The sequence below is a fragment of the Oculina patagonica genome, chromosome 7, assembly GCF_052425735.1.
Source record: "Oculina patagonica isolate OP01 chromosome 7, crgOcupat, whole genome shotgun sequence".
Taxonomy (NCBI): domain Eukaryota; kingdom Metazoa; phylum Cnidaria; class Anthozoa; order Scleractinia; family Oculinidae; genus Oculina; species Oculina patagonica.
This window is the reverse complement of record NC_135764.1, coordinates 14,823,214-14,835,237: the sequence shown is the minus strand read 5'-3', so window position 1 is coordinate 14,835,237 and position 12,024 is coordinate 14,823,214. Positions and strand designations below refer to the sequence as shown.

General features: G+C 37.6%; 1 protein-coding gene across 1 annotated transcript in view; it reads left to right on the top strand.

Moving 5' to 3' along the window:
* The window catches only part of LOC144661734 (rho GTPase-activating protein 21-B-like), a 34,089-nt gene that overhangs the window by 14,114 nt on the left and 7,951 nt on the right, over positions 1 to 12,024 (top strand). Inside the window, exons 8-20 of the mRNA XM_078522554.1 lie at positions 90 to 131; positions 954 to 1,007; positions 1,828 to 1,917; positions 2,353 to 2,478; positions 2,843 to 2,911; positions 3,305 to 3,372; positions 3,795 to 3,919; positions 4,374 to 4,451; positions 4,819 to 4,871; positions 6,662 to 6,735; positions 7,354 to 7,438; positions 9,752 to 9,830; positions 11,664 to 11,737. Coding sequence (XP_078378680.1) covers positions 90 to 131; positions 954 to 1,007; positions 1,828 to 1,917; positions 2,353 to 2,478; positions 2,843 to 2,911; positions 3,305 to 3,372; positions 3,795 to 3,919; positions 4,374 to 4,451; positions 4,819 to 4,871; positions 6,662 to 6,735; positions 7,354 to 7,438; positions 9,752 to 9,830; positions 11,664 to 11,737 — 1,017 coding nt within the window. The remainder of the gene's footprint in view (positions 1 to 89; positions 132 to 953; positions 1,008 to 1,827; positions 1,918 to 2,352; positions 2,479 to 2,842; positions 2,912 to 3,304; positions 3,373 to 3,794; positions 3,920 to 4,373; positions 4,452 to 4,818; positions 4,872 to 6,661; positions 6,736 to 7,353; positions 7,439 to 9,751; positions 9,831 to 11,663; positions 11,738 to 12,024) is intronic.

Below are 12,024 nucleotides of genomic sequence, written 5' to 3'. Positions count from 1 at the left end.
GTACAAAGATGATATTGCATTGTCAGAAGCCTCATAACTCAATCACTGATGAGAAAATGATAAATTGCCTGATGTTGTTGTTTTTACAGGAAATCAAAGAGAGGAGTGAGCAAGTTCCAGGCATGTTAGAAGTAAGTGTTGTCTGGTTCATGATTATGTACCAGTATACCATAAAACTCTGCTTGTAGACCCCCTCCCCCAGTTACAGGACCATCAACCTGTAGAGAAAAAAAACATTTGATTATAAGCCCTGTGGGTATAAGCCCTCCTTCTTCCAATGTTACACCGGATATTAAAAGTAATTCTACTTATGCTGACACTCCAGGACTTCGAGTAGTTATTGGACAAAATTATGTACCAAAATTATTTCCACCTTATTGCAAGCATTTTTGTTACAGCTTCAAATATCTTATCAAAAGATATCTTTTCTAACAACACCAAACATCAAAAACAAATTTCGAAGTTCCACTGAATCGCTTAAAGACGAATTTACAAAATGGCTTCACGTGAGATTTTGCCTATAGCTTGTGAACTTTGAAATTCATTTTCTCAGGCTCTGATAAGAAATTGTTGTTGGTGTTATCACGGATAATTACTTACATCTTAAAACTTTTATTAAGGGTAGGAAATAATGCAATAGGATTTAAATTTAAATTATTCTCACTGGTATTTTTGTCCAACTTACCGTAAATAAATATTACTCGACTTCCTAGTGGATTCCGTCTTAAAAGCTTAATTCAAATCCAGTTACTGAAAAATGTATTGCAATCACACTGTTGTAGCCCCATTGGATATACCCCACCCCCCAGTTTATGAGTCTAGCCAAAACCTGGTATGTTTACAGTACTGTGAACCTTTTTGAATTTAATGTTTTAAGTACTGAAATTCTCAACATGTTAAGCAGTCCTTATGATTAGAGTAAGTGATTTGATTGGCTCTTGTTCTTGTCTCAGGTTTGCAAAGAAGGTCTTCTTTGGAGAAAAGTAGCTGTGGTGGATGGGGGCAAGGTATGAGTAATATACTTCTAGTTTATAAGTAAACCTGTTAGGACAGGTTAAGACAGTTTTATTTTTAAGATGGTTTCCACCCAACATTCGAGCAATATAGGCAAAAATAAAGATACCAAAGAAACCTCATAGCATGGTAACACTTAAAGTACAGCTAACAAAAACTGGACAAAACCTTAGCACTCAAGTTGACTCCGCTAGAGAAAAATGGATTTGAAATCTACTGTAAATTATTTCAGTTAAAACGGGCGTTTCATGCCAGTTCAAAACAAAATGGCACACGTTTCAACATTTTTTAGAGGATTGATTTTAATTTTCACGACAATGCTTTAGAATTTAATTACGGGGTCACTAAGTTAAATGAATTTCGGTAAGATCTTTTAAACAGTATACAAAATGTTGTCGTGCTATGAACAAATTTTTGGTACTTAATTTTGCACTCATTGCTCAAACTTTCAGTGGAATCCATCTTTAGTTAACTCTTTTCTCATAACCTGATGCCAAACTTTGTGATAAGATTTTTTCAGGTGAAACAAGCTGCTCAATAAAAGCAAAAAATAACAGCAAAAAAGTAAAGTGTATTACTTTCTCCGAAATGTTTGTTTTTGTGTCCATGTCCCTCTTAGAAGCAAAATCCTGGGGAGACATAATGGCATCCCGTCTAGGGTGGGCAAGGGGAATACTCCTACAAACCTTGTCAATACTCTTAGGCAAAATAATGCATCTTTCCTCCTCCTCCCCCCCCCCCCCCCCCCCCCCCCACCCCAACCCAGTGTTCACCCTCTGTTCGGGAAATAACATTGATGTCATATTTTTTTAGCGTTCAAGTGCACGGTCTTGGAAGCCTGTGTTTGCTGTTCTTCGTGGCCATGTTCTTTATTTGCATAAAGACAAAGGTTCTGCACATCAAGTAAGTGCTAATGTACACAGCATGCAAAGAAAGTCCTGTCTGATAATTATTGTTGGGTGGGAGGTGCAGTGGCCTAATGGTAAGTGTGCTGGACTCTGGATCAAGCAGTCTAAGTTCAAGCCCTGGGTGGGGTCATTGTGTTGAGTTGTTAAGCAAAACACTTTGCTCTGACAGTGCCTCTTTCCACCCAGGTGTATAATTTATTGGGTATCGGTTAATTTGATGCTGGGGGGAGAATAACCCTGTGGCGGACTAGCATCCCATCCAGGGGAGTAGAAATACTCCTATTCACTTCATGCTACTGACAGGATAAGCTCTGGTCTGATTGGCCACTAGGCTCAAACGCAGACTTAACTTTGACTTGTGTGACCAGTTTTGCTATTAATTAATTGTAACAAGTCAATTCTGATGGACTGGGGTCATATTTGTTTCCAGGAGGATAGCTCAGATGAACAGCCTATCAGCATCAAGTCAAGCATTGTCGACATTGCTCATGATTACACTAAAAGGAAGAATGTATTCAGAATGACAACATTTAATGGATCAGAGTTTCTATTCCAGGTATCTTTTGAACAATCTAAAATGCATTCTACTACAAGCCTAATTATATAATCAAGAAGATAATTTTGTATGATTTTTGTCCAAATCCCCAGAAATGATGCTTAAAGATAAAAAAAATGTATGGTAATTAATAACAGGAATTGATATTTCAAGGTTAGGCTGAAAGGGGTTTAAGGTCGTTCAAATGCTACCAAATACTAATTTGATATAAACACAAGTTTCTTTTAACTCGCATGCATGTACCTCATTGTAGTATACACCTCACTGTTCAGAAAGATACTTTGTAGTATGCAAAATTTTTCAAAGGGCCTGAGAAAATTTAACAAAACTGCTAAAACAATGATATACTTCTATTATGTTTTAGACAGAGGATCATGACTCCATGATGTCGTGGATTGCTGCCATCCAGGCCAATAACAATCCAGATGAAGATGTAAGTGCGCTCTTTATGTTTGTCTTAACCAAGAAGATCATTAAGCCTTCTTCATGTTGTTTTCTTCTAATGGAAATTGAAAAGAAACTGTAAAACTCTGAAATGTATGTGCATGTACAATAATATACTGCCACAAAAAAGTTACATTACATGGCATTATGTGTCAACAAAATTAATACCATTGTATGTGGTGGCTACCTTTTCAAGGAGCTGTTAATACCCCCTGTACACACAACAATAACAATAACAACAATCATTTTTATTTTGTGCATACAAATCACTGTATTTCCATAAATGGCACACATTATTTTCAGACTATTTCATCATTTGTAGTGCTTCTTTGATGCTAGTTGCACAGGATGTGAAAAGATTTGTTATTGTCTTTCCTTTCAGGAGAATGGTGTGAGTAGTCAAAGTTTGATTATAAGACGAATGAAAACAGTGGAACAAGAGACATCTGGGTGAGAACCAACACTTTCTGTTAAATGTATTTCTTTTTGTGTCTAAACTGTGTGTTTTAAACGTTTCAGTCTCTTCATGACATGGGGTGTAATTAGTTATTTTTCAGTAAATCTTATTCGCCAGGACTAGCTTCCACTCGAGTCCGTAATAACAGGGTGTCCGTGATAATGAGGTGTCCGCAAGGCATTTTACTGTATTGATTTAGTAAAAAATGTTTCCTGTGATGCAAATGCAAGTTTGTGGAGGGTGTTTATAGGAGGTAGTTGAAGTAAAGAGTAAGGTTGCAAGTGTCTGTAGTGTTATCTTTTACAAACTACATGTAATTGGGAACAGTGAGATGGGCCTCTTTTGTACATGAATTTATATACAATATGTTCGTCAGGAGAGAGTCTTTAACCAATGATATTGTTTTCTCGTGCAGGTCAGCTACTGCTACACCCAGTCACAAGTTATCGCCTCCAATCAACACCAAGATAACTGGTATTCCTGGAATATCAAACATCAAGAAAAGCTTGTCGTTCAAGAACATCACCACTGGACAAAAAGGTAACACTAAAATGTGGATACAGTCAAACCTTCTGTAGGCAAACCACCTTGGAAGCAATAATGTCTCCTTAGGAGGGGTGGCCACTTATGGGAGTTTAAAAATGTAGGGTCTCTATGTGACTGAGACTATGAAAAGTGTCCCCTTGAAAAGCTACTTCACCTGCATGTAAATCACCCCCAAAAGCAATTGAGCAGGGCTATATTGCTTTTCCCCAATGGTACATGTAAAAACTGTGATAAATCCTTATGTAATTTGCAGGAATCTGTTGTTGCAAATTTTGTGAAAAAAAAACTCTGTTTTTTCAGTAGTTGTCTCAGACAGTCAGTGATGGTACATCCTTTTTTGTAAAGACCATTTTTTTAAACAAATAATTAAAATGACTGTAGAGTAAGAAAATCTTCTAATCTCATTAAATTTGGTTTAGAAAATGTATTTCTTTATTAATTCTTTTAGGTGAAAGTGGCAAAAACCACAGCAATAAATCCTCCAAAAAGCGGAAGAAACCTCAACACCCCAATAGCTATCCTTCAGGTAATGTGCTCTAAGTGACAAACTGCCTACTTCGTCCACAATTTGCAGTAACACGGTTAATATATTCATGTTGTTTCTTCTCACCAAATTGGCAGTCAACATTAGTTTCTGGGCTCAACTTTCTAGGCTAACATCTTGATGCTCTAGGATTATTTTTAGCTTCTTGTTTTGCTGGACAAAAATAAGACCAGCTGCTATGGTTTTATTGAAACATATCACCCAGGTGCTCTTCTTGCTCTGTTGTCAACGTAGAATTTCTCTCTAGAGGTCTTCATACGTTTTTACAGTACTAGTTGGGAGAATTTTGTATTAGTGGCCCTTGTGTGTTCAAGCAAATCATTACTAACTTTGGTTTGTTGGATTGCAGGGCATTCTATTGGAGTGCCATTGGAGCTGTGCCCAGCTTCTAAAAACAACAAGGTGAGAGGAAAGAGACAGCCATACAGTTGAACCCCTCTCTACAATAATATAGTTATTACCACCCCATAGCGGAATAAAGATGATTTTTACTAAACATTCAAGCAAGAAAGACAAAAATCAAGTTACCCCAAAAACATCACACCATGGTAACATTTTGAATACAGAAGAACTTGTGCAAACTTTAGCTGTCAAGCTGACCCCACGAGAGAAAATTGAATTTAAAGTTATCAATATTTTAACTATAACTCAAGATTCACATCGGTTTAAAACAAAAAAGAGCATGCGTTTTAAGCATTTTTGATGAGGTTTCACATTTTCTTTTTCAAGAATGCTTGCCAGTTTAATTGTGGGGTGACTTAGAGAAATGTAATTCGGTGAGATATTTTAACTGGTATACATACCTCTTATTAATCGAGTTCGAGGTCCGTACTGTAAAATACGGACCGAGTTTTTCCCTTCGACTTATGGCCCAAGCGCGAAGCGCGCGGGCCATAAGTCGACGGGAAAAAACGAGGATCCGTATTTTACAGTACGGACCGAGAAAACGAGGTTAATAAGATATTTATTATATCTCTCACTCTGGAGAAAAGTAAACATTTCAAGTCAAGAGTGCTGGAAGCGGCTTCGTTTGACTGACGTACGTCAAAGGCGAAAGGACGAGTGAATTTCATTGGCTTTGTCGTAAACAATTCGGCCGTTTAATAGCTCGATTGATAAGCGTATAAACATAATTTAAATCCAACCTTTACTACTTTATTTCTGCAATTAGTTTTACAGTAATTTCAGTGACAGGATGAAACTAGATACAGTGCAAGTTAATTTCCTTTGGAATAACTTCTAAAGTTCTTTGCTTGGTGACGAAAGTGCCGCGATTGACAACATGCGTTATAGCTTATCAAACTTTCGAAAACTTATGGCAGTGTTTGTAGAAAATACTGAACGAGAAAACACGTATAAAGTTTGAAGGAACAGCAACTACTTAAAAAAAACTAAGCTCTTTAAGGCGGCGTTGAATGCTACGTTGAAAGCTTGAAATGCTGTCTGGCTCGTACTCAGCTCTATCGCGTTTGCGTACGTATTTGTTGAAAAACTTTCCGAGGAGCTTATCGAGGACGTCAGCAGGTACGGTTTCTACATGAAATGTTCCATCAGTCTGCTCTTGACAATAATTGTCGAACCGTTTCCATTCACTTTTCGTCTTCTTGACCGTGTTTGCATATTTCTCGGCACTGATGAAACTTTCAAGTTCTTGACTTGAATCCTACCCGGGTTGCTCTAAGTCCGCCACATCAGGGAAGTTTTCTCCTTCCAACAGATCACAAAAATTGAGTTTAAAGTTCGGTAGACCTTCTTTGCTTCGTCTTTGTTCCTCGCTTTTTTCCTCTGACTGCGAACGTTGTAGAAAGTTTTGAAAATCTTCTTCGCGAGCCATTTCAACTTGCAAAGGCGTACGGCATCAGGAGAACTCTCAGTCAAATTTCGCGGGCCGTACTGCAGAATACGGCCCGTAAAATTGACCAATCACAGCGTGCGTACTATCTCAGAGATATAATAAAAAATGTTACCATGCTATGAGAAGGTTTTTATTACTAAATTTTAGCACTTATTGCTCGAACTTTGAGCGGAATCTGTCCCAACTGCCTGTTATAAAAAGGTGGCTGTGTAGGGATGTGTTATAAGAATAAAATGTATGGATCAGTGCAGGGTTGGGTTGAAAAATGTTGGCCATCATTTGCTACTGTGTTTAGTAACATTGGTACTTACCAAGCTATGCATGCTGTTCATTGCAGTTTGTCCCATTGATTGTGGAACACTGTTGTGATGTGGTAGAGAGAAAAGGAATTGAGACTGTTGGTGTCTACAGGTCAGTTATGCAAGCAAATGGATAATGAAATGTTTTAGAAAACACCCATACCACCCCCATGGAGGGTTTTTTGGTTTGAGCCCCCCACCAATGGGGATTTCTAGCTTAGCTCCCAGTGACTTATCAGAAGCAGTGTATCAACCGGGTTGTAGAATGAGAGTAAAGTGTTTTCCATGTACCTTATTGTTACTTATTTTCCCGGGTACTTAATTTTGCAAAAATGGAACAGGAATATTTCGCGAGACTTAATTTTCGCGATTTGGCCAAAAATACGTAATTAGCATAAAAAATACAATAGAAATCGTTTAGAATTAATTTTCGCGGGTCTTTAATTTCGCGATTTTTTGAAAATCGCGAGAATCGCGAAAATTAGTAACAATAAGGTAGCAAAACAAAACAGGATATTGGGCAAGTCAACTGAATCCTCATCAACACTTCTACGTCTATTTAACTGCAGGCTTAACACTAAACAATTTTTTCATTCGCACTACAGTATCACCAATGAAACCTTTAGCTTACGTTTTGTCCACTTTGTTCTCTTCTTTCCTTCCCTTTTCTGTCATGTACTATTTTGTATGCTGCCATTAGTCCATTTTTGTTATTGTTTAATATTTACAGAGTTCCTGGTAATTCTGCTGCTGTTACTGCTCTACAAGAGGAGCTGAACAACAGAGGAATCGAAAATATTTGTCTCGAGGAAGAGGTAATTTTACTTTCATTCTGAGTGTCTCTTGAAAGTTATTCATAGTTTTCTTATTTTTGCACATGATCTTAAAACTCTTCGGCAGAAAATGGATTTACAGTGGATGCTGTACAATTTAAAACTACAGCTTTTGGGTTTGATAAAGTTGAATGCAATTTTCACACCAGGGTTACCGTGAGCTCTTTGGTCTCATATCAAAAATAAATTAATTTCATATCAAAAAATAGGGCCCCAATGGGTCCATGTGTTTTGCTGCTAGAGCAAAGTCTTAGGGAACATGTTGATGAAAGACAAGTGAGTCGAGATTGAAATCCAACGTCTTTTATTGTCTGTCACTTGTGTGCAGGTTAATAATTGCACTATATTGTAGTCACTTTGTGTTAATTCAATCCTGATAATTTTACTGATCAATGTTATGTTGAAATCAAAGACAGCAAACATAATTTAATTACTAGTAAGTTAACGTAATGTCTGACATGATTGTCTCTTTGATAAAAAACAGTAACTCTTAACATTATAAAAAAATCTCAATGAACTCAATGTGATTCTTTTAGTGGCGTTATCTCACTGGTTACCGTTAGTTGTATTTGGAATCATTGTCACAATGGTAGCGTTTTAACAACAACGAAAAAGACAGAATCTATTGACCTTATAAGAACTCAATGTGATATATTTATTAGTGACAAGACAGTGGTTCTTTAACCACTTTCACCCAAATTAAACACTGGAACAACTAACTCTTAACAAACTTGTTGTGTCACCCTGAGTTAAATATGCAAAATTCAGAAATTATAAATAATCGCACGCGCACCGGCGTACAACAACAGAAAGACGGCGTTGAACGTAACGCAAAGTTCATTTTGAAAGCGAAAGTTTACAAATAATTATTATCATTCGTCAGTCATCCCTTCACGCATGAACACTCGTCGAATTTCAGTGTCTTCACAACAAGATCGGAAGATCGATAAGGACCAATTTTTGATTCTGCGAAAGTTCGTTTTCTTAAAGTTTTAGAAATTTGTGAAGTTGGAGGATTCACTGAGGACTGCGTAGCCGAAGATGCAGTGGCTCGCTGGACATCAAATTCTATTTTTCACGGCGTTTAATTAATCTTCACAAAATAAACATGTGGCGCCAGCGCGTCTGGCAGTCAAAAATTCATTTTTCAAAAAACTTTCCCTTTCCAGCTATTTTAGCGGGGCTTATACTATAGTACCTACCTGTCAGTCGTAGAAAAGCTGAAATTTAAGGATGAACTGTTTATTAAATGAAGACCGTATTATTTTTTAATAACTAGTAAACAAACTGGTCGCCACGCATTTAAACACGAACTGACGAATGTTGCATCTGATGCAGTGAATCTGGTGAATGAGAACTTCCTTTAATATTTCTTTGTTTTCGACGGTGTGCACCACTGAATAAGTTTCTTTCCCATTGTGATGTTACTAGTATTAATTCGTTTCTAGCTGTCTTTTATATAGCTCGAATACAGCTACAATTAGCGGTGCAGCCTACCAGCATGGTATATTCCTTTCCAGCTGTCTTTGCGTGACAAGTTACACGTTCATACATTTTATTTTAAAATATGAAGTTCAGAGTTAATACAGTACTAGTATGCTGTAGACAGTGTAGACAAGGTGAGGGTAAGTTTATTTTCAAAGCGAAAGTTTACAAACTGTGCACTAACCGGTCCTTTGGAGAAAATATTTATGACCTTCGGCGAGGTTCCAAGTCTTCGCTCTTTTCGTAAATGATGAAAACTGCAGAATAATTTTCTCATAAAACTGGAGTGGTCGCGCCACAGTTTGTTTTCTTTCCCAATGCGATATACTTTTAAATCGGTTTTCTGTTTTCCAACGTGTCCAACGTGGTTTGCGTTCGAATACTTTGGCCCGTAACTTCGAATGCGATCAGCGCTACGGTTCATTGGTTTCGATTTTGTTTGTTCATGGATTTGATTGACATCGGTAGTTCAGATTTCTCCTCTGTTACGGCACTTACACCTTACGGCACTTACCACCTTACGGCACAAACTTCAGCTCTCAATGTGTTTTGCTTGCACCCATTGCGGCTGCAGCAAAACACAAAAATCAGAATTTTTTATAAATGTATGAAGGAATTGAATTGTCCCACTAAGTAGATTTCAGACTGCATGGTTTTGGTCAAATAAAATGTCATTTTGAGCTATTATCGCACATATTTTTAGTCAAATCAGTTTATACTGAAAGGTAAAACAAGATTTTGTTATGGCTTAAAAGTAAATAGGGTCTTAAAGTTAGAGTTGCTGGTGTTTAACATTGTTTTATTTTGCAGAAATGGAATGATGTGAATAACATCACCAGTCTTTTGAAACTGTTCTTACGCAAATTACCAGAAGGTCTTGTTACTGCAGGTAATTAAATAACAATAATGTACTCATCAGTACATTAATATTTTTCCACTTTCATAAAAAAAGCTAACTGGTTTCTTTTCCTTTTTTGTAGTGAAACATATCCCACCTTTGTTGCTAAGAAAAATAGTTGTCTATGTTTTAACAATTTTGTCGTCCTTCGATGAATTTTCCATGTTTTAGCCAATCAAAAACCAATAACTGTGCACATGCGTACGGTGTTCTGTCTAGAAGCATTCTCGTTCCCAGAGCCTTCCGTTTCTTTTGGTCACGTGGTCGGCGAAACGAAGGGCTCTGGTAACACTGACTACCGGATGTCGTAAAATCCACGACATCCGGTAGCGCATGCCCACTGCATAAATGTTCGTCTGCGCCTGCTCAGTAAAAGAAAGGGGAAGGCTGGGGCTGACTGAGACGAGAAGAAAGCGAATTTGAAAGAAGGTACGACATTTGAGTTTGGCGTTCGAAAGAGCTGTACAGCAATCCTTGCTACAATTGTCGGAGGACATCAAGAAACAAGGAATGGAACAGGAACAGGAAGACGGCAGATAGAAAAGTTAGAATCCAGAGCAATTGGAGTCATAGTGTTTAAACACGGAGTCGAGGATATCATCAGCTGATAACATTCCGACGGTTGATGATACTGTGAAATTTATTTATGGCCATGCGGAGGTATTGTAGAAAATTCAGATCTAAAAAAGCGGCTGAGCGATGAAGTATCATTCTATTAAGCGGCGGTAAGAAATATCACATTGAATTTCAAAGTCTTCATGTATTCATGAACTCCATTTAGTGTGTATGTCTTGTATAAGCTAAGTTGATAGTGCAAATGTTTGCAATATTTTTATTGCAATAAAAAGTACAACCGAGTTACACCTTACAAAAGATGTACTTGTCATTTGTTCATAAACAAAGGTCTGCTTCGTGAATACGTTATTCCAACAAACTCCCAGTGTTATTCGGTCTTTTTCCGTTAACATTTTAAAACTTGCCCGCTACATCTTCAATTGTTTCGATGACCGGAAGTATAACGAAAATTGCGTAGAAGCGTTTCAAATTTTTACCTAATTACGCATGCAGTTTTTATCAGCCAATCAAAAAAATCATATTTTTTACCGTTACCAGGGCCACTACGTCATGTCATTTTAAAAAATACGCGTGGCCCTGGGGAAGAGGATGGTCTAGAAGTAGCTAGTCATTCTCGTCCCCATAGCCCTTTTGTTTCTCTTAGCCGGCTGGGCCTTGGCACGAGGAAACAAAGGGCTCTGGGAGTCAGGATTTCCAGTCCTAGATTCTAGGACTTTCGGTCTTCATGTATGCAGTCATGACGTTTCAAAAGAATGTATGAGAGAGTCGTTACGTTTTCGACTTCCGTTTAGAAATACTTTGTTTCAAACAGCCAATCAAAAAAATTCGAATTAATTCAAAAATCCTATGTCCCCAGAGCCCTCCGTTTTCTCGTGCCAAGCCGGCAAAGAGAAACGAAAGGGCTATGGGAACTAGAATGGTAGCTAGTTTGACCCTGTTTTTTTCATACCGAGCATAAAAGCTGATCACGTTTCGCTGTGCTTTTGTTACTTTTTTTCTCACAGCTGTGGTGAGAGCACTTGCCTACCACCAATGTAGCCCGAGTTTGATTCTCAGACTTGCATCATGTGGGTTGAGTTTGTTATTGGTTCTTGCCCTGCTCCTAGGGGTTTTTCTCCGGTTTTCCTCCCTCCTGAAAAACCAACATCTCCAAATTCCAATTCGACCTGGAGAGTGAAACAACTTGAAAACAAGCAAGAGCTGTTTTGGCTTCCTATCTAAATATAGCAATTGTTTTTTCTCTTTTAGACTTGTACGATGGATTTATTGAATCAAATAAAAAAGAGGATGCAGCAGACAGAATGTGGTCCATAAGATCTATGGTAAGTGTGAGAACTGGCTGCATGCATGTGTGCATCTAGAAAGGTGACAAGATGGAAATTTTAGGATCCTTAAATACAAATAAGGTGACAAGCAGGGAATTGGGCTATGAACTGCACTACAATTTGTTACACTTTGAAGAATAGTATGCCAGTATACTTGCAGACATACCATGTGTATGCCGTTTCATTTCAAACAAGGTTTTTTTTTTTTTAAATTTATAATTTTTTTTAATTTATTCATTTACGAAACAAAGCAAAACAAAAAGAAAACACTTACAATATTAAAC